Raw genomic sequence first — 22,959 nt, 5'->3', positions numbered from 1 at the left:
ACGATCATTTTGGTATGTCCTCTCCCAGCTGTTACCGGATTGAGAACGTTCTGACAAAGATGGTGGCTAAATAAAGATGTCTTACTCAGGCAGTTTACCTTTGGGGAAAAAATGTCACAATTCCGGTTTGCTTAAGGGGTGGCTCTCAATGCGATAGCAGCTGGGTCTTGTCGGCTTAGTTCATTGACCGTTTATGAACAAAATAATTAGGGAGTGGGCTGTCTCGCTTCCGTCTCTGATTGTGAGCTGTTTCCGCCGCCATTGCAGGTTTGGACTGAGATCAGTGCTTAAGCCACTGCCATCCATTCAGGCAGTGGAGAAAACGCACAAACATCCGGCGGCTACACTTGACATAAGATTTTGGAATCACGACTAAGATAATATTTCAAATAACACCTTGATTTGACGTAAATATTACTTGTCTGACTACGATTTACGAATCGGGAAGTCGTAGCTAGCACAAAGTGCTAACCTAGCCAGTTACTGTAGCTGCTTAGCTAGAATTTCAGGACTCCGTAGAAGCAAAGGATAACCGCAATGGCTCAAATACTACCTATCCGATTCCAGGAGCACCTGCAGGTATGAAAACAATATAGTTAAATACTAGTCGTGACCAGGGAGCGTAGCTATCGCACTAACGTTACACACCTCCAGATCTTTCTCGGCTGCTTGACGATTGTCGCTAACTAGTTAGCTAAGATAACTGTAGCTAGCAGTCCAACACCCGCAACGAAATGAATGACCTCTCCTCCCCCGTTGTCATGTTATGCTAACTAGCTAGCGAAAAGACTACCACAGTGACAGTCAACTAGCTAGTTAACTTTCTAGGGTTGCCATCAAACGTAACGTTAACAAACTGCTTTCGTATGATAGATACTATTTTTATTTTTATTGGCCTGCTAACTCAAACAGATGTCATGTTAAGTAATGGCTAGTTACTTAACTAGATAGATAATGTTTCTTCGTAACAGTCCATTCAATAACAGCCAGATGCATGTTGCTATGTCTGCTAGTCAGTCTGACACTGATCTTAGATTACCTTGACACTTCATTCAAGTAACGCAGGTGTTCAGTAAGCTAAATTGGCTTAATTAACAGACAGTTGTTCTATGGTCAAAACAACATAGCTAGCTAGCTAACGTTACCTAGCTAGTTAGTATTATTTAATTTGATGTAGCTAGCTATACCGCCATAAGATGATAAAAGGGTAATGCGTTTCAGTCTTTACAAATGGCTAACTACATCCCGAATCATCATCAACATAAAATCATAATCAATGAACCTGTGCATGGGCCTTAAAGCCAGTTAGCCCACTGAACTAAAGCGTAGGCATTAGTTCCAGGACAGGAGCCAACACGTTTTCAGGTCTCAGACAAGATTACTCTCTCATTATGCAAGTGTAGTTCACCAAACCACCTCTGCAACACAGTCATACAAACAATTGTTTTTTCAATAAATCATTCTAACAATGTAATTCCATTTCCTTTAGCTCCAGAACCTGGGGATCAATCCAGCTAACATTGGATTCAGCACCCTGACTATGGAGTCTGATAAGTTTATCTGTATAAGAGAGAAAGTGGGCGAGCAGGCACAGGTGGTCATCATTGATATGGCCGACCCCAACACTCCCATCCGTAGGCCCATCTCTGCAGATAGCGCCATCATGAACCCTGCTAGCAAAGTTATTGCCCTCAAAGGTAAGGACTTCCACTGACCCCAACAGCCTGACCTGTTTCCTTTGACTCAACTAATATGTACAGAGGCTGTGTTTTTAACAACTGAATTCACCCAAACTAAGTGGTTAACTACAACTTTATTGACTGCTGTAGACCATCATTTCCCTGTGTGTTGCTGTCCTAATATAAAAGGCAATTTGTGTACATTTGTGTTTGTCAGCAAGTTATTGATCTAGACCTGTCACATTCTGCTTTGCGTGTTAATGACCATATACAGGCCTGTATAATTTATATTTTGTTGTTAAAATCTGCAGTAACATTTCTTGTAATTTGCTATTTATAGTCTACATTTGAAACAATTGAACCCCTTTGTACACTGATAAAATTGTCATACTATCATGAATGCTTTGTCTATTTTTGCTTGTTTTTGCTCTTTTCGTTTCTTAATGCTTTCTTATATGTTTGCAGACGGTGAGTTGGATTTTTATATATCATGAGTTGTGGAAGTTGTAATCATGTTTGCACTGTGTTGGAATGTCTGCCCAGTACTGTATATGTTATGTTTACATAGGAAGGAGTGTTTGAAAGTAGAATGGATGCACAAGGGGTTGATTAAAAAACAGCAAGATATAGGATAAATGGCAAACAGAATATGGAAATACAAGGAAGTTCATCAAGACCTCAAGGGTTAAGGAAACAAATACCTGAGTGGCGCAGTGGTCTAAGGCACTGCATCGCAGTGCTAACTGTGCCACTAGAGATCCTGGTTCGAATCCAGGCTCTGTCGCAGCCGGCCGCGACCGGGAGACTCATGGGCGGCGCACAATTGGCCCAGCGTCGTCCAGGGTAGGGGAGGGAATGGCCGGCAGGGATGTAGCTCAGTTGATAGAGCATGGCGTTTGCAACGCCAGGGTTGTGGGTTCGATTCCCACGGGGGGCCAGTATAAAAAAAAAAAAATGTATTCACTAACTGTAAGTCGCTCTGGATAAGAGCGTCTGCTAAATGACTAAAATGTAAATGTAAAAACTTCTGTGAGTATGCCATGTGCCAATGTGCACCTTTATGTCGACAAGTCCCCCTTATTGCACACTACTGTCTCAATGGCCTAGAGATCGAGGCTATTGCACAGGCTGAGATGGTGAAACATTCCTCTGAAGCAAGATCCTTGTGATAACTTTTGATAATTTATTATTCATGCCCCTATTATGACTAAATCCAGTTTGAGAGCTGGTCTTGGCCTATAGGCCGAAGTAGTCATGGTTTGCATGATTTTGTCAGTGCATCCTTGACTGCAGTGTAAGAAACTTGCATTCAGAGAACACATTTATTGCAGATCCTACAGGAAAATCAGACTACAGGAAAATCAGATATGCAATGCAATATTTATTTCAATACTAGACTATGGTAGCCAAATTCCTTTGTAGATTTGTGATAATAATAATAATAATAATATGCCATTTAGCAGACGCTTTTATCCAAAGCGACTTACAGTCATGCGTGCATAAATGTTTTTGTGTACGGGTGGTCCCGGGGATCGAACCCACTACCTTGGCGTTACAAGCGCCGTGCTCTACCAGCTGAGCTATAGAGGACCACCCGTACACAAAAAAATTGTGATGATTAATTAATGTTGAATTGACACCCCCACCCCTGTGTATTGGTCTTTATGTAGCATAGAATGTATTCTATTTGAATTGTTTACTTGTCAGGCAAGATAAGTGATAGAATATTTGTTTTGCTCTGTGATTTGTAGTCCAAGTGTATAGCATTACACAACAGGACATGTAGGCCTATAGACTTAGGCTGTGCTTTTCAGTGGTGAAATTTGAAAACTATAGCTGGTTCATCATAGGCTACAGCCACAAGAAATGAATGAATAGGAAACTCTTTCATTGCTCCAATAATAAGCCAGAGTGGCGCAGTGGTCTAAGGCACTGCATCGCAGTGCTAGCTGTGCCACTAGAGATCCTGGTTCGTATCCAGGCTCTGTCGTAGCCGGCCACGACCGGGAGACCCATGGGGCGGCGCACAATTGGCCCAGCGTCGTCCAGGGTAGGGGAGGGAATGGCCGGCAGGGATGTAGCTCAGTTGGTAGAGCATGGCGTTTGCAACGCCAGGGTTGTGGGTTCGATTCCCACGGGGGGCCAGTATGAAAAAATAAATAATAATAATAATGTATGCACTCACTAATTGTAAGTCGTTCTGGATAAGAGCGTCTGCTAAATGACTAAAATGTAAAATGTAATTGGAAAGCCTGAAATGGAATTGGTGTCAGTCAGTGGATCCCAGGACACTTCTTGTACCTCATCACATCTGTTTGTGTTTTGTGGTCTTGCGTTAATCTGCATTCAGACCCAACCCAAACTCCCTCATTCATCTCAGGATTAATATTGGGTTAGGAATCCTGTAGAGCTGCTTGAACTCCAGATTCACACACCTGAAGTTCACTTATGACGAGGCAGATACAATGTTAGGACTTGAATAGAAGGGCCTTATACAGTGCCTTCATAAAGTATTCATACCACTTGGCTTTTGTTGTTAGTTGTTAAAGCCTGAATTCAAATTTAATCAATTTGATTTTTTTTCTCACCCATCAACACACACTACCCCATAATGACAGTGAAAACATGTTTTTAGAAATGCTTGCAAATTGATTGAAAATAAAATACAGAAATATCTCATTTACATAAGTATTCACACCCCTTTGCTATGACACTCCAAATTGAGCTCAGGTGCATCCAATTTCCTTTGATCAGCCTTGAAATGTCACTACAACTTGAATTTTGGCAAATTCAATTGTTTTGAAATGATTTAGAAAGAAACACACCTGTCTATATGAGGTCCCACAGTTGACAGTGCATGTCATTGCAGAAACTATTCCATGAAGTCCAAGAAACTGTCTGTAGATCTCTGAGATAGAATTGTGATGAGGCAAATATCTGGGGAAGGGTATAACACAATTTCTAGAGTGTTTTAAAGTTTCTAAGAGCACAGTGGTCTCCATCGTTGGGAAATAGAAAAACATATGGAACTACCCAGACTGGATAGAGCTGGCTGTCTGACCAAACTGAACAACCGGGCAAGAAGGACCTTGGTCAGGGTGGTGACCAAGATCCCAGTGACCACTCTGACAGAACTACAGAGTTCCTTGGCTGAGATGGGAGAAGTTGCCAGAAGGACAACAGTCTCTACAGCACTTCACCAATCTGGGCTTTAAGGGAGCGCGGCCAGATGGAAGCCACTCCTGAGAAAAACGCACATGACCTCACGCCTGGAGTTTGCAAAAAGGCATGTGAAAGACAGAGCATACGGCACAAGATTCTGTGGTCTAATGAGAATTTTTTCCTCTGGCCTGAATGCAGAGCGCTATGTCTGGAGAAAACCAGGCACAGCTCATCACCCATCTAACACTATCCCTACCTGAAGCATGGTGGTGCAGCATCATGCTATGGGGATGCTTTTCAGCGGCAGGGACTGGGAGACTGGTAAAGAGGGAGCAATGAATGGAGCCCAATACAGGCAAGTCACTGATGAGAACCTGCTTCAGAGTACAAACAACTTTAGACTGGTGACAAGATGTATGTTCCAACAGGACAATGACACCAAGCATACGACCAAAGCAACGCTGGAATGGCTTCAGAACAATAATGTGAAAGGCCTTGAGTGGCCCAGTCAATGCCGGTTAGACTTGAAGATTGCTCTTCACTGCTACTCCCCATCTAATTTAACAGAACTTGAGAAAATCTGCAAGGAAGAATGGGAGAAAATCCCCAAATCCAGATGTGCAAAGCTGATAGACATACCCAAGACAACTCAAAGCTGTAATTGCCGCCAAAGGTGCTTCTACAAAGTATTGACTCAGGAGTGTGAATACTTATGTAAAAGAGAGTTTTCTGTATTTCATTTTCAATAAATTTGCAACATTTCAAAAAACATGTTTTCACTTCGTTATTATGGGGTATTGTGTGTAAATGGTTGATAAATCTATTTAACCCGTTTTGAGTTCAGGTTGTAACACAACAAAATGTTGGAATAAGTCAAGGGGTATGAACTTTCTGAAGGCACTTGTTTGTAAGTTAGTTGTCAATTCACCCAGTCACTAGAGGTTGCTGCTTATTAGCCTCATCTGGATTGGTCATGTCTTTTGCCTTTTTGTATTGAATCTTTTCATAAATGAATGCAGATCTTACCATGTTATTGGTTGTCCGTTGTGGTCTTGCTTTCTACATTGCAAGTGCTGTTTTGTATGGTCATTTGGTGGTACTCGCACCGAACCATGACTACCAATATTTCTAAATCAAGTAGAATTTGGTATTACAGTATTTTCATTTCCCATATAGTCTGATGTTTGTGTGTGGGGATTATAAATTGACATTAGTGGCGATACAGTGCTAGATCATCATATCTTTTTCTGTGTGAATTTTCAGCCGCCAAAACCCTCCAGATCTTCAACATTGAGATGAAGAGCAAGATGAAGGCTCACACCATGACTGATGACGTCACTTTCTGGAAGTGGATCTCCCTCAACACAGTAGCACTGGTCACAGACAACGCCGTCTACCATTGGAGCATGGAGGGAGACTCCCAGCCAGTCAAAATCTTTGACCGACACTCCAGCCTTGCAGGCTGTCAAATCATCAACTACCGCACCGACGCCAAACAGAAATGGCTGCTTCTCATTGGGATTTCAGCACAGGTACTGAAATAGAAGTATTATAATGTATTTCTGGTTGACGCTAGCTGTAATCCACTGAAAAGTGACTTGCATTTTTATTTTTTAAATCAGTTGGTCATAGAAGTTCATCCGTGTGAGTGTCCAGACTGTAATGTACAGCAATACGCTGACCCGATAGAGGCCTATTGCTTGTTTTTTGGCTGTATTAAAGCTTGAACAGCATCATGAATGTTCTGCCCTGATAAGGCTTATTGTACCACTGGAAAAGACTGCTGTAGCACAAGCTCTTATACAGTATGTCTATTCCTTCATTTCAGCAAAATCGTGTGGTGGGAGCCATGCAGCTGTACTCTGTGGACAGGAAGGTGTCCCAGCCCATTGAGGGCCATGCTGCCGGCTTTGCCCAGTTCAAAATGGAGGGTAACACAGAAGAATCCACACTGTTCTGCTTCGCTGTCCGAGGGCAAGCTGGAGGAAAGGTAGGACTCTCTGCTCAGCATGGACATGGAATAGTCAGGAAGGGCTGTAATTGAATGGGAAAAGAAAAATGGAAGAAGAAGACCAGGAGATGTCGTTGTTGTTTTTCCTCTGAATATGTTTTTCCTTTTCTAGTTACACATAATTGAAGTGGGGACCCCACCAACAGGCAATCAGCCATTTCCAAAAAAGGCAGTGGATGTGTTCTTCCCTCCTGAGGCCCAGAATGACTTCCCTGTAGCCATGCAGGTACTGGAACCACTTCACAGTAGATGGACAAGCACTCAAACCTGTTCCATACAGACATGCAGGCCCTCAGCATTAATACCCGTTATGACACAGGTACTGAAGCCTTGTCTATCTGTCCTCTAGATCAGCTCTAAGCAGGATGTTGTCTTTCTCATCACCAAATATGGCTACATCCACCTGTATGACCTGGAGACTGGCACCTGCATCTACATGAACAGGATCAGTGGGGAGACCATCTTTGTTACAGCCCCACATGAACCAACCGCTGGCATCATTGGAGTCAACAGGAAAGGACAGGTAAGTCTCCACTGGGTAGCCGGGAGTAAAGGGGAGTGTTTTAGTCCTTTTATCAGGAGTAACCAGATACCAGTGGGCTGATCAATGAGTTTCCTGTCCAAAACACACAGAGCCATTAAATATTCAGGAGGATGGAAAGCTGATCCATGTCTGTAGAGCCCACTGCTCCAGCTCTCCTCCTCAGAAATCACAAATACTGTATACTGTACCTGTGTGATGATGCCTTGAGAGTCCCATTTACTAAACAGGGTGTGTGTTTGTGTGGCAGTGTGCTTTTGTCTCTTAAGAAGTATGATTGACATGTGCGTGTCACTTGGTGAACTTGGCTGAGGGAAGCCTTGTATATAACTGCTCTAACGGTGCCTCCAGCAGAGAGCAACATGTGAAACTCACTCACTCTCATATACAAACACACACACACTCACTCTCATATATATACACACACACACTGCTCCATGGGGATGGCTGTCTGTGTACTTCAGGAATCTGACAAGCCTAATTCACAAATGCCATTCTCTAGTCTAGCAGCAAATTATTTTTACACATTCAATTAAATTCTGAATAGATATGTGAGTTTAACAAAGGAATGATTTATCAATTTTGTTACAATTGTCTGTACATATAAACTAATGTAATATTACACATATTCATGTCTGTATAGGAGTGGAGACTCTAACCCTGTCTGTGTGTTAATGTGTTTGTCCAGGTGTTGTCGGTGTGTGTGGAGGAGGAGAACATCATCCCCTACATCACCAACGTGCTCCAGAACCCAGACCTGGCCCTGCGCATGGCCGTGCGCAACAACCTGGCCGGGGCCGAGGAGCTGTTCGCCCGCAAGTTCAACACCCTGTTCGCTGCAGGGAACTACTCCGAGGCTGCCAAGGTGGCCGCCAACGCTCCCAAGGTACTGCCAATGCACCAAAACGCCCAAACGATGACAGAATCATGATCTGGTAACTGTTTTGTGGATGATATTTCAGCTGCAAAACACATTTCTGTCCTGTGGATAATGTTTTTTCCTACTACTGTCTTCTATCCATCATATAATCACACTTTTTAAAAGTAAAAACTGTCCTCCTCTCCAGGGTATCCTGCGTACCCCAGACACCATCCGTAAGTTCCAGAGCGTGCCGGCCCAGCCGGGCCAGACCTCTCCCCTGCTGCAGTACTTTGGCATCCTGCTGGACCAGGGCCAGCTCAACAAGTTTGAGTCTCTGGAGCTGTGCAGGCCCGTCTTACAGCAGGGACGCAAGCAGCTGCTGGAGAAATGGCTCAAAGAGGACAAGGAAAGGAAACCATAGTTAATATAATAAACTGATACTATAGCTATGTTCGTTGTTACGTTTGGATGTTCAACATTGAGCTTTACAGTTTTATGTTCCAATTATGTGTTGCTCAACATATAGCACTGCTCTGGTCAAATATCCCTGTAACTATTGGGCTGGTTAGGACTTGGTTAGAAACCGTGTTGGTTAGGAATTTACAGCTTGTAGCGTGTTGTGAATTGTCTCAATGAATGAACATCGCATGTATTTTTCTACAGCTGGAGTGTTCAGAGGAGCTGGGGGACCTGGTGAAGTCAGTGGACCCCACTCTGGCCCTCAGCGTCTACCTTAGGGCCAACGTGCCCAACAAAGTAATTCAGTGCTTCGCTGAGACCGGACAGTTCCAGAAAATTGTCCTCTATGCCAAAAAGGTTAGTGGTGTTGTTTCTATTCTTATCTACTAGTCCTTTCCAATATAACATTTGACTTGACACAAAATGGAATTCTGTAACATGGTCAAATTAGATTGTGTTAAATTTTGAACTATACGATGTGTTTTCCGTATTTCTCCTCTAGGTGGGTTACACCCCAGACTGGATGTTCCTGCTGAGGAACGTGATGAGAATCAGTCCAGAACAAGGTCTGCAGTTCTCCCAGATGCTGGTGCAGGACGAGGAGCCGCTGGCTGACATCACACAGGTCAGAGGGCAAAGGGCCAAACGTCTTCACCACCTCAACCCTTCATTTATCGTCCTATTTCCCTTATGTTTACATTTTCTGAAGGAAAAAAACCTGGTTCAGTGCTGCGCTGTAAGGTGTCTGTATCAGATGATGGCTGTATACAGTAACATTAATAATGTGTGGTAGCTGATATATTGTGTCTGTCTGTCTCCCTGTTCAGATTGTTGACGTGTTTATGGAGTATAACCTGATCCAGCAGTGTACCTCCTTCCTCCTGGACGCCCTGAAGAACAACAGGCCTGCTGAGGGGCCTCTGCAGACACGCCTGCTGGAGATGAACCTGGTCCATGCCCCACAGGTACACACACACATCACATCCCATACTCACACAACACTTACACAGCAATTTTATGTTTTTATTTTAATTTTATTTAACATCGTCATAAGTGTCACTCTTATTTTCCTGTCTTCCACTGACTCGTGGACTCGATTTTAAATTAATGTATGATGTTTTTCCTCTTCAGGTGGCCGATGCCATCCTGGGCAACCAGATGTTCACCCACTACGACCGTGCCCACGTTGCCCAGCTGTGTGAGAAGGCTGGCCTGCTGCAGAGGGCACTGGAGCACTACACCGACCTGTACGACATCAAACGGGCCGTGGTGCACACACACCTGCTCAACCCTGAGGTATAGGACACTACCTAACACCCAATCACACACTGCATGGAATAGAATGTCCTTGACCAGAATGTTCATAGTCTTGGAGAGCAGTGTGTGTGTGTGTTTGTTGTGTTTTGCTCTTAAGAAACATAACCTTTATTGACTAATGTGTGCATCTTCTGTCTGTGCACTGACTCTGGATGTGTATTGACTCTGTCCTTCAGTGGCTGGTGAACTTCTTTGGCTCCCTGTCAGTGGAGGACTCTCTGGAGTGTCTTCGGGCCATGCTGTCGGCCAACATCCGTCAGAACCTGCAAATCTGTGTCCAGGTGGCCTCCAAGTACCACGAGCAGCTCTCCACCAACTCCCTCACAGAGCTCTTTGAATCCTTCAAGAGCTTTGAAGGTAAGTAGACCATACACCTAATGCAAACCACCTAGTCTTGTCCTCACCTGCATGGAACATGGTCATGACTGTCTCAACAACCACATAGTTGTTCTTCCTACCTCTCTATCTGTATAGGGACTAAGTTCTGTCTCTGTTCATTCCAGGTCTGTTCTACTTCCTGGGTTCCATCGTTAACTTCAGCCAGGACCCAGAGGTCCACTTCAAGTACATCCAGGCCGCCTGTAAGACGGGACAGATCAAAGAGGTGGAGAGGATCTGCAGAGAGAGCAACTGCTACGACCCCGAACGAGTCAAGAACTTCCTCAAGGTAAGGGAGAAACGGAGGCATACTATAACATGACATCACAGTTCAGCTTACTTCAGTCTTTATTTGTTCAATTACCCTGAAAGCCAGGTCTGGCTGTTAGTTTGATTCTGTGAGCTGATATGAATCTTTCCTCTCTTCACAGGAAGCTAAGCTGACTGATCAGCTCCCCCTGATCATCGTGTGTGACCGCTTCGACTTTGTCCACGACCTGGTCCTCTACTTGTACCGCAACACCCTGCAGAAATACATTGAGATCTATGTGCAGAAGGTACACAACCTCCTATTAACCTGCGTAGAACTTTACAGCTTTGTTATACACACTGAATTAAAGGGTCACTACCAGTGTACGATATGTTATTTTTCTGTAACTAAAATATATATGTGTGTATCAGGTGAACCCCAGCCGTCTGCCGGTGGTGATTGGAGGGCTGCTGGATGTGGACTGTGCTGAGGATGTGATTAAGAACCTGATCCTGGTGGTAAAAGGACAGTTCTCCACTGATGAACTGGTGGCTGAAGTAGAGAAGAGGAACAGGTAAGGAGCATGGGGACAGGGAGAAGGTCTCAGCCCAGACTGGCTTTATATTAAAGTGGCCTGTCTTGCGAAGACTTGTTTTTGTCCCCAACTGCAGCAGTAGTGCATTTAATTGTGACATTACTTCTGAAAGAGAAAGTAGGATGAAGTGGTGCTGTTTGACCCAGGTAAAAGTGGAAATATATCGAGTTTATGAGCGCTGAAACTTGAAGATGTATCTGTGTGTTGTCTCCAGACTGAAGCTGCTCCTGCCCTGGCTGGAGGCCCGTATCCACGATGGCTGTGAGGAGCCAGCTACCCACAATGCCCTGGCCAAGATCTACATCGACAGCAACAACAACCCAGAGCGCTTCCTGCGTGAGAACACCTTCTACGACAGCCGCGTGGTGGGCAAGTACTGTGAGAAGAGGGACCCCCACCTGGCCTGCGTGGCCTACGAGAGAGGACAGTGTGACCAGGAGCTCATTAATGTGAGTGGGGAAATAAGAAATACATTTGAACTTGACTAGTACATTGAAATGGTAATTTAGCAGTGTTTGCATATGTTTTGCCTCAAATACTGATCATCTTACATTTCCTGTATAGGTGTGCAATGAGAACTCTCTGTTCAAGAGTCTGTCTCGCTACCTGGTTCGCCGTAAAGACCCTGAGCTGTGGGCTAGCGTGCTGCTGGAGAGTAACCCGTTCAGAAGACCCCTCATCGACCAGGTATGGGCCTCTTCCTGCCTGTTAGAAACGCAAACATCATCCTCACTAAAGCCATTGTCCCAACCTCTGCCGCGATGTCCCACCTACACTTTGCTCGTATTTCTCATGATGGTTAAATTGTTATTTGTGACCCATTTTGGCTCCAAGTTTGCAGAATGGTGGCTGTATTTCCTCCATTCTGGAGTAATGAATGTTTATTATGTGTCTATCTTTCATCCAGGTTGTTCAGACTGCCCTGTCTGAGACCCAGGACCCAGAGGAGGTGTCAGTCACAGTCAAGGCCTTCATGACTGCAGACCTCCCCAACGAACTCATTGAGCTGCTGGAGAAGATCGTTCTGGATAACTCAGTCTTCAGTGAACACAGGTACTAGGGCTACTGCAGCTCTGCTACCTGTGCTCACTGGCAGACTGAGCTGTCCATTGTGTGTCTGCTCTTTCAATACCAGGAAGGTTTGGAACGTTAAACTTGTTTGTTGTTTTACTTTGTCAATGCTGAGCAGAGTTCATCTGTGTTTTTATTCAGAAACCTTCAGAACCTGCTGATCCTGACAGCCATCAAGGCGGACCGTACCCGTGTGATGGAGTACATCAACCGCCTGGACAACTACGACGCCCCCGACATCGCTAACATTGCCATCAGCAATGAGCTCTTCGAGGAGGCCTTCGCCATCTTCAGGAAGTTTGACGTTAACACCTCTGCCGTGCAGGTCAGTGGTTGAGTCTTTTGCTCTGGGAAATGGAACGTTGACCAAAAGGTTGCTGGTTCTATTCACATTGTGGGCAATGCTACTGTTCTGCCAGAATTCTACAGATGAAGAGGTGAACTTGACTAAAGTTATTTCTGTATGTTTTTAGGTTCTGATTGAGCACATTGGGAACCTGGACCGGGCCTATGAGTTTGCTGAGCGCTGCAATGAGCCTCCAGTGTGGAGCCAGCTGGCCAAGGCTCAGCTCCAGAAGGGTCTGGTGAAGGAGGCCATCGACTCCTACATCAAGGCTGACGACCCCTCTGCCTACATGGAGGTGGGTCAGGCTGCAGCTCAGAGCGGTAAGAGGCAACATATTTCCACGTAATGTCCAGCATATGACCAACATTAGGGTTTTTCAATGTAGGTTTACCATTGGAGGTGAAGGTATTCACATGCTGTATCCAATTTGGAGGAAAAGTAGTCTGAGTACCAGTCTCTGTAACATTCCACTCCTTGTGTCATATGCCAAAGAGACTGGCCTTTCTGCAATCTCAACGTTCAAAATGCAGCTGGATTTCCGGCGAAGTTGCTCATTGGTTGTAGGAAATCATTCATATTTCCCATGACAACATGTGGAGCCTCGAAATTAGAATTTAAAACAAAGTCAAAAAACAAACATTTAACTGATAGCTAGGCACGTTTTATTTTGAGGCTTAAAATCAAAGCTAAGATGTTTTGTGGTTGGAATTGCAGTATGTATTTAGTTTGCGAATTTAGATGTGAGCTAGCAACTTTTGACCAACTGGTTTAGTCTGGACAAACAAAATGGTTGCCGAGCAACCGGACACCAAAACAATCTGTTGAGAGAGAAAAAAAGTGATAGTTCCAATATTTGCATAAGGATAGCAGTGAGGTTTATTGAATCACAATCAAATCCTGATTCAAATTATAGAATGTTCAGAATTGAAGAAATACCAGTATCTGGCAAATGACAGAGTACAAGGAGTGGAATGTAATAGCTGAACAGAGATGGCAACCAGGCTAGGGGAAAAGGGCTTAGTGAAGTGAATAGAAATGTTCCCGTACTATCCTCAGGTAACTGGGAGGACCTGGTGAAGTTCCTTCAGATGGCCCGTAAGAAGTCCCGTGAGTCCTATGTGGAGACAGAGCTCATCTTCGCCCTGGCCAAGACCAACCGCCTGGCTGAACTGGAGGAGTTCATTAATGGACCCAACAACGCCCATATCCAACAGGTACGCTCCAAACACGATATACACACACCGGCACACACACATGTTTACCTGACACATCCTTCTCCATCACTGCTGACCAGTATCATACCTTTTATTTATTAAGTCTTTCTCTATTCCAGGTGGGTGACAGGTGTTATGATGAGAGGATGTATGACGCGGCCAAGCTGCTCTACAACAACGTGTCCAACTTCGGGCGGCTAGCGTCCACCCTGGTCCACCTGGGCGAGTACCAGGCTGCCGTGGATGGAGCCCGCAAGGCCAACAGCACCCGCACCTGGAAAGAGGTGTGCTTTGCCTGTGTGGATGGGAACGAGTTTCGCCTGGCCCAGATGTGTGGCCTGCACATCGTTGTCCATGCTGATGAACTGGAGGAGCTCATCAACTACTACCAGGTAAGGCCCATTTGGTTCAATTAATAACAATATTCACTCTCCTAGCAATGGCCTTACCCAGGCAAGAGTTTTTAACCCAATCATACCATAGCATGTGATAAATGTGTTTTTAATGGTCCTGTGTTGATTGAAGATGCCATGGTTGTGTTTGGCTGTTTGTCCCTAGGACCGTGCTTACTTTGAGGAGCTGATCACCATGCTGGAGGCAGCCCTGGGCCTGGAGCGGGCTCACATGGGCATGTTCACCGAGCTGGCCATCCTCTACTCTAAGTTCAAACCCCAGAAGATGAGGGAGCACCTGGAGCTCTTCTGGTCCAGAGTCAACATTCCAAAGGTAAGAGGGAGAGGAAGAACGCTGCCATATAGATGCCTATATGCAAGGAGGTTTATATGCAGAATTATCTGCGTAGTCTTCCTATTTTGATATTTGTTCATATGTTATTTGAATGCGGCAATGTGTGTGTGATTCAGGGAATGTATCTTAGTGTGCTGTTTGGGGGGGGTGAAGATAATGTTAATGTGTGTCTGCAGGTCCTGAGGGCTGCAGAGCAGGCCCACCTGTGGGCGGAACTGGTCTTCCTCTATGACAAGTATGAGGAGTTTGACAACGCCATCATCACCATGATGAGCCACCCCTCAGACGCCTGGAAGGAGGGACAGTTCAAAGACATTGTCACCAAGGTAACTGACTGACTGCAACAACACGCAAGCTCAGCAGTGACTGGATGTCATGTTTTAGATTTGCAAACATTTCGTGTTCGTCACTCAAGGTTAAGATGTACTCCTTGGTCATTGTATTAGACCAAGTATTTGTCACTGAATAGAAATCCACATCCTGCAGCTGAATGTATGATGCTTTGTCGTTCCAGGTGGCCAATGTGGAGTTATACTACAAGGCTATCCAGTTCTACCTGGAGTTCAAACCATTGTTACTGAACGACCTGCTCATAGTGCTGTCACCACGACTCGACCACACCCGCGCAGTCAACTTCTTCATGAAGGTAATGGGACGCTACTCTGTCCGTAGTTGATAGCTTCCAATCTATCTTGTATGTCAATATTTGGCATTCAGAACGACCTGCTTGACTGTCCACTGACTGAACTTTTCTCTGTCCACCTCCAGACCAAGCAGCTGTCACTGGTCAAGCCGTATCTGCGATCAGTGCAGAACCACAACAACAAGGGTGTCAACGAAGCACTTAACAACCTCTTCATCACGGAGGAAGACTATGCGGTACTAAGATATTTTAACATACGCTTTGTTTTGCATACAGTGGAGAAAATAAACTGTGAACACTGAAATGACCATTTGTGAAAAAGAAATGACTTTCTCTCTTGTTGTTATTCCTCTGTCCTGTCCAGGCCCTGCGTGCCTCCATAGACGCCTACGATAACTTTGACAACATCACCCTGGCCCAGGGCCTGGAGAAGCATGAGCTGATTGAGTTCAGGAGGATCGCTGCCTACCTCTTCAAAGGCAACAACCGCTGGAAGCAGAGCGTGGAACTCTGCAAGAAGGACAAACTCTACAAGGTCCAGCTTCTCCTCAACTTTATATCAAATCATATTTAGTCTACAGACCAGTGACCATCAGCTCATACAGATGCCCATGCTGCTGCTGTTTTTGTAAAATGTGTGGGTCATAACATTGCTTTTAGATATGTCACTGTCTGAATTCTCTCCCCTTGTGTCTCCCCTGTTTTGATGTGTATATCTGTGGTGTTTTTTGTGTGTAGGACGCCATGCAGTACGCATCTGAGTCGAAAGACGTCGAGCTGGCTGAGGAGTTGTTGGCGTGGTTCCTGGAGGAGGACAAGAAGGAGTGCTTTGCCGCCTGCCTCTTCACCTGCTACGACCTGCTGAGACCTGACGTGGTGCTGGAGACGGCCTGGAGGCACAACATCATGGACTTCTCCATGCCCTACTTCATCCAGGTCATGAGGGAGTACCTCTCCAAGGTGGGTTAAGTTGGCCACGACTCGGATGGCAGTTCAACCCATAGGGTATTTTATACAGAGTCTGGTAAGGGTTTTTTAGTGCTTAGGCTATCAGTGTCTCCAGTGAAAAGTAGATACTGTTAACATGGTGATGCAATTTGAGGTCACCTTCTTTTAGGATATTTTAAACGACCACAACTTCAGCCGATCTCATCCTGTTCTGTTTATCTCGATCATGTTACTGGTAATCATGTGTTCCTTTTTGATTTGGGTTTTCATCTCTGCTACTTTTCCATACAAATGTTAACGTCAGGAGATTCATACTGCTTAGTATTCTCCATGCCATATGTATTTGTCATATGGCAAGAAATACCAGAAATATCACTTCTTGTGATAAAACAACATGGTAGTATAGGCTATAGTCTACTGGGATCTAGGACAAACAGAACAACATGGTAGTATAGGCTATAGTCTACTGGGATCTAGGACAAACAGAACAAATTAGACCGCAAAGTAAACCAATTGTACAAAATTATGCATGTTGTATTATGCTTACTATAATTATATTTTTGAAACAAGTCTGCTGATATAAAATATCTATTTGTTTGGTGAATATTGTAATTCTAAATTAAAAGTACCACATCAACAATTTCACTAGAGCTTGCATTTGTATCAGAAGGGGCTTATTTCTACCTCTCACTGTGATGTGTCTTCTGTTTTCCCTGTTGATCTGATGATTCTACATTTGTTCTCTCTGTTGGGGGAGAGTTTCAGTTTGTTTTTCTTCTTAAGTTGCCTCTGAATTCCCTTTCAGGTTGATGCGATTAAGGAAAAGGTGAAAACCCAATCAATTTCCAGTGATTCTTTTTGACCCCCTGTAGTCTGTAGTTCGGAGGAGTGAAACTAGAGGAAACTGCATGAGTCTGTCCCCTCCCCATGTCACTGCTGCTTCTGAGTCCACACCTTGACTAGATAGCCCACCCAGAGTGGTCTGGAGTGGGGCTCTCCCACCCTGCCTCTGGGGAGCTGCTGGGAATGCTGGGGTTTGGAATGGCTCTATTAGCTATTGTTCTTTGTTCCAGGGTTGAATCAGTGACTGACCAATCAGGATTCAGGAACTCATTCACCCCAGCAACACCCAAACAGACGGATGTTTAGTTCCATTCCATTGTGGCTGTCCACATAAACCAGCAAACTCAGTAACTGTCCAGGAGCAGTGAAGGAGTGCTCTACTCTGGATAACCTACTGTAGTCAGACAATCCTCTCCCTTAGAACTGTAGATACTAATGGAAAACTACCACTGTCTGTAATATCACTGAGCTGCATTCTGCTGTTGGCTTGAGTCTGTGAGAATCTGTACCACTTGCCATTTAGTGGTCAACCTTTGTAGGGTAATGGGGTTTGATTTGTACTGAAATTAATGTTAAAACAGCCCTGGGACCACATTGAATTGTTCAATGTTGTCCTTATAGTGAAGGTATGTAGCCTCATATTTGGGCTATGCACAGCTGTAGACTGCTGTAAAGTGGGATTATAGAACATACTCTTTATGGAAATTGATGAAGTGACAATTTTTTCAGAGTTCCTTCTTATGTAACTGTTTACGGAATTAACTCTCAAAGTAAATATCCTCAACAAATTGTAACATGTATATAGATGTTTTTTTGTATGTTATTATAATTGTGTTCCTTTTATTTGTTATTACCGTATTTTCCGCACTATAAGGCGCACCGGAGTATAAGCCGCAGCAGCTAAATTGAATGATGTGTACATATATAAGCCGCACTGGACTATAAGCCGCAGGTGTTTTAATGTTTAATTACCATATGTAAGGGTTCGTGCACAGAGGGGATTGTCGGGAAAGAGATGGCTGCTTGAAAACTTCCTTTGCACAAACTGTCTCGCTCTCGTAATGTCTGTCTGTCTTGCTCTCGTTCGGTCTCTCGTTCTGTCTCTCGTACCACTCTCGGTTCCACTTTTACTTTTGCGCGCTACCTGTCTCACTCTTTTCCGGCCTCCAGCTTTTCCTGCTGGAGCCCGCCGCTTAAAGGTGGGGGGCGCGGACCGGTCATAGAGCCCATAGAGTTAAAGTTGGTGGACTGTAACCTGTAAAATCCATAGATTTAGGAGGTCTTCTAGTGGCCGTTAGCTGTAAAAATCCATAGATTAGCCGCACCGTTATATAAGCCGCAGGGTCGAAAAATGGGGAAAAAGGCGCGGCTTATAGTCCGAAAATTACGGTAGTTGCACTGTAGTTTCTTTGCTATTCCAGAACTGTAAAGTGTGGTCTCTTCAATGACAAGCAGGGTACTGTGTGTGGAAAGCGTGTAACGTATTTGTAGTGTTCAGGGCAAGCATGTGTTTACCCCTCCATAGCATTAGCAGCACTTTGGACAGGCTAGGAGACATCGTTGTTGGCTGTGCCTGCTTCTGGACGCCTTGACTGGCCGTACAAACCATCCCTCCATCCTCTCACTCCCTCCACTGTGGCTCTCTGCCTCTCTCATGCACTCTTCTAAACAGAGAAATGAACCTTACTGCTGCTTCAGCATGTCTCTTTCCCCTTCAATGAACCAACAGCCTGTTTACCTGTATCTTAAAACAACGTATTGACTCTGTTTTGCCAGACAGCAAGTATGTAGAGAACTGAACCCTACGTTGTGATCTGACAGGAGAGAAGTAAATTCATAGATGACTTATCATGGTTTTGTTGAAGTGATATTGTGAATTTTCAGGATGCATAGGTTGTGTATTTCACTTACAGTGGGTAAAAAAAGTATTTAGTCAGCCACGAATTGTGCAAGTTCTCCCACTTAAAAAGATGAGAGAGGCCTGTAATTTTCATCATAGGTACACATCAACTATGACAGACAAATTGAGAGAAAAAAATTCCAGAAAATCACATTGTAGGATTTTTAATGAATTTATTTTTTATTATGGTGGAAAATAAGTATTTGGTCACCTACAAACAAGCAAGATTTCTGGCTCTCACAGACCTGTAACTTCTTCTTTAAGAGGCTCCTCTGTCCTCCACTCGTTACCTGTATTAATGGCACCTGTTTGAACTTGTTATCAGTATAAAAGACACCTGTCCACAACCTCAAACAGTCACACTCCAAACTCCACTATGGCCAAGACCAAAGAGCTGTCAAAGGACACCAGAAACAAAATTGTAGACCTGCACCAGGCTGGGAAGACTGAATCTGCAATAGGTAAGCAGCTTTGTTTGAAGAAATCAACTGTGGGAGCAATTATTAGGAAATGGAAGACATACAAACCACTGATAATCTCCCTCGATCTGGGGCTCCACGCAAGATCTCACCCCGTGGGGTCAAAATGATTACAAGAACGGTGAGCAAAAATCCCAGAACCACACAGGGGGACCTAGTGAATGACCTGCAGAGAGCTGGGACCAAAGTAACAAAGCCTACCATCAGTAACACACTACGCCGCCAGGGACTCAAATCCTGCAGTGCCAGACGTGTCCCCCTGCTTAAGCCAGTACATGTCCAGGCCCGTCTGAAGTTTGCTAGAGTGCATTTGGATGATCCAGAAGAGGATTGGGAGAATGTCATATGGTCAGATGAAACCAAAATAGAACTTTTTGGTAAAAACTCAACTCGTCGTGTTTGGAGGACAAAGAATGCTGAGTTGCATCCAAAGAACACCATACCTACTGTGAAGCATGGGGGTGGAAACATCATGCTTTGGGGCTGTTTTTCTGCAAAGGGACCAGGACGACTGATCCGTGTAAAGGAAAGAATGAATGGGGCCATGTATCGTGAGATTTTGAGTGAAAACCTCCTTCCATCAGCAAGGGCATTGAAGATGAAACGTGGCTGGGTCTTTCAGCATGACAATGATCCCAAACACACCGCCCGGGCAACGAAGGAGTGGCTTCGTAAGAAGCATTTCAAGGTCCTGGAGTGGCCTAGCCAGTCTCCAGATCTCAACCCCATAGAAAATCTTTGGAGGGAGTTGAAAGTCCGTGTTGCCCAGCGACAGCCCCAAAACATCACTGCTCTAGAGGAGATCTGCATGGAGGAATGGGCCAAAATACCAGCAACAGTGTGTGAAAACCTTGTGAAGACTTACAGAAAATGTTTGATCTGTGTCAATGCCAACAAAGGGTATATAACAAAGTATTGAGAAACTTTTGTTATTGACCAAATACTTATTTTCCACCTTAATTTGCAAATAAATTCATTAAAAATCCTACAATGTGATTTTCTGGATTTTTTTTCTTCTCATTTTGTCTGTCATAGTTGACGTGTACCTATGATGAAAATGTACAGGCCTCTCTCATCTTTTTAAGTGGGAGAACTTGCACAATTGGTGGCTGACTAAATACTTTTTTTCCCCACTGTATATTCAAGATGCTGCTTGCTTGATCCTGTGAATTATCAGTCTTGTCTTTTACAATTCCTGCTCTGAGATGCTTAACAACTAATCAAGAGGACCGACATGATAAAGATGTGCCATATTTGCTGGTTGACAATTTAATATAAATATAATCTTTCCGTTTAGAGCATTTTTATTATTGTGGTTTCCAGTTGATTCATTGTATCTGTTTGTTGTACTTTATGGCAGGGAATGTTTATTGTTAGTGTTAGCATTGTGGTAGTGCTTGTAATCCCTGGTAGTTCAGTTTCTGTGATGTTGGCCCATATTAGAGCTGTTGAAATGGGTTTGGTTCTCTACATACAGTCCAAACACATGGAAATAGATGCATCTAGTGGCTGGATGGTGGGACCATTATACATGTTTTGTTTAGGCCTAGCTGTGTGTATCTAATCTGAAATTAGACTCATTTACAACCCTAATGCTGGTCAAGCTTGGTAGCTAGTAACACCAGTAGCCACTAGTGACAGTGCCTGACTAAAAAACCCTCCCACACCCGTAGCATGGCCTGCCTCTTGCGGCCTGTTTTAATCTTGACTTTATTCGTCTCTGCCTGTCAGGAATGGTCCCATCGGCCAGCCAGTGAAATAACCCAGAGGTCAGTTATAAGGGCGTCTCATTAGAGCTCCCCTTGCTGGTTGTGTCTGTGGTTAACATGCTCACCTCTCTGCCTGCCTCTCAGGTCGACAAGCTTGATGCCTCCGAGTCTCTAAGGAAACAGGAGGAGCAGAACACAGAGTCCCAGCCCATTGTTTATGGTACGACGACCTGACCTCTACATAACCCTGCCCCTCTATTGGTTGAATATGTTAAAATTGAGCTTATTATGCTTTGCTTTGTAGTTTTAGCACATAGGCAATGTTAACCCTTTAGAGTGTTTGTGTTAGTAGTTTTGTCATGATCTCATGCTAGTGTCCTCCGTGTTTGTGTTGCAGGCACGCCCCAGCTCATGCTCACTTCAGGCCCTGGTCAGGCCGTGCCCTCCCAGCCTGGCTACGGAGGTTACGGCTACCCAGCAGCACCCGCCGGTTATGGCCAGCCTCCCCAGCCTGGCTTTGGCTACGGCATGTGAACGCCCACCACCCCCGACCCCTGAGTCACCTGTTTGTCTCTCCTTGTGTTCCTCACCAACTTACCATGCTCTTCTATTCACAGAATAAACATCAAGCAAACCTGCGTTCATTAAATTATTTTTATTCTGCTCTCCCTTAACTGCAATGAATGACTTTTTATTTGTATTGTTTTGAACAGAAATTTGACCATTTTCTCTTCACATTCCATATTTATGACTACTGAACATTTACTATAATGATGATTTTTGTGTGTGATGTTTTTTTAATGGGTTTATGTTATGTAAGTGGACTTTAGAAAGAAGCAAGTAACCTTTTGAAGTAGTTTGGGCATCTGATTTGCACTGTCGTGAGAAGGAACTAATAGAAACTCTTAATTTTGATGTGCTGAACAGCTTACATTGTCTGTCTGTATAATGCATTTCATTATTGTATATTCTGAAAAAAGGTTACATATAATATTTGAACATATATTGCCACTACAATGGCTATAGCTAGCAACACTAAGTAACAATAGTATATTCTGCACAGGCGTGTAGCTTTATGGAGTTTTAAATGCATAGATGTATGTATCTGAGTGTGAGTGTATGTTTGTGATCTAATGATCTAAATAAGAATTTTAATCCCCCTCGCCCAATACTGGCTCTCCAGTCAACCCCAGTAGATGTTAGTCCTCCTTTGTTGGCTCCGTGTGTTTTAATCTAGGTGACCTTCTGTTGTGCTGTGTACAGTGCTTGTGTGTGAGACTGTGTCCGTGTATGTGCAGGGGGATCGAAGGCTGACTTCAGACCTGTACGTGTGTATTTACTCACCACCCTCTTTGTGCTGAGGTCTGTGTATGCCAGGTGTTGTGGTGTTGTAGGTCACCATATTTTTGTGTGTACATAAGAACGATCGTTTAAAAAAGTGGAGATCGGGCTCGTCCTCCTCCACAGCCCTGTCCCGTTTGGTTCGGTCAGTGCGATTGGCTCTGAGAACTGGAGGACAGGTCTGTGCTCCTTTGGTGTCCTAATGTCAACTTGTTTAGATCAGTAACACTCCTGTAGGTTATGTATTTCGATGGTTATTATGACGAATTAGATCTCAGTACTACAGCATACAGTTCTTTGTCAAGAATGGTCTGAAATAAAAGCCTGTATTTACCTCGATGTATTCCCAAAGTGCTTTTGAGCTGTGTGTGTAAAGTGTCATCCTAATCTCTGAACATAACTTTCTATTATCATGCATATTAACAATACAACATTGCCATATAGAGGAAATTATATCCTGTAGC

The 22,959-nt window shown here is 44.2% G+C and overlaps 1 protein-coding gene across 1 annotated transcript; it reads left to right on the top strand.

The window, feature by feature from the left end:
• The first annotated feature begins 254 nt into the window (after positions 1–254).
• Positions 255–22,834, top strand: LOC311105943 (clathrin heavy chain 1-like). The gene is made up of 31 exons (XM_084148179.1): positions 255–579; positions 1,490–1,697; positions 6,105–6,373; positions 6,670–6,831; positions 6,965–7,078; positions 7,202–7,375; positions 8,082–8,279; positions 8,461–8,661; positions 8,919–9,071; positions 9,217–9,339; positions 9,542–9,679; positions 9,846–10,010; positions 10,208–10,388; positions 10,535–10,698; positions 10,841–10,966; positions 11,091–11,233; positions 11,469–11,703; positions 11,819–11,941; positions 12,162–12,307; positions 12,467–12,650; positions 12,799–12,991; positions 13,728–13,885; positions 14,005–14,277; positions 14,444–14,611; positions 14,809–14,958; positions 15,147–15,278; positions 15,401–15,511; positions 15,640–15,810; positions 16,014–16,235; positions 21,299–21,374; positions 21,552–22,834. The coding sequence occupies exons 1-31, from the start codon at positions 538–540 to the stop codon at positions 21,686–21,688; spliced, it is 5,040 nt and encodes a 1,679-aa protein (XP_084004305.1). The 5' UTR covers positions 255–537; the 3' UTR covers positions 21,689–22,834.
• Positions 22,835–22,959: the final 125 nt, after the last annotated feature.

Source organism: Coregonus lavaretus, assembly GCF_964263955.1.
Source record: "Coregonus lavaretus genome assembly, chromosome: 30".
NCBI lineage: Eukaryota > Metazoa > Chordata > Actinopteri > Salmoniformes > Salmonidae > Coregonus > Coregonus lavaretus.
Note: the sequence above shows the minus strand (reverse complement) of the source record. Positions and strands in the feature narration are given on the sequence as shown.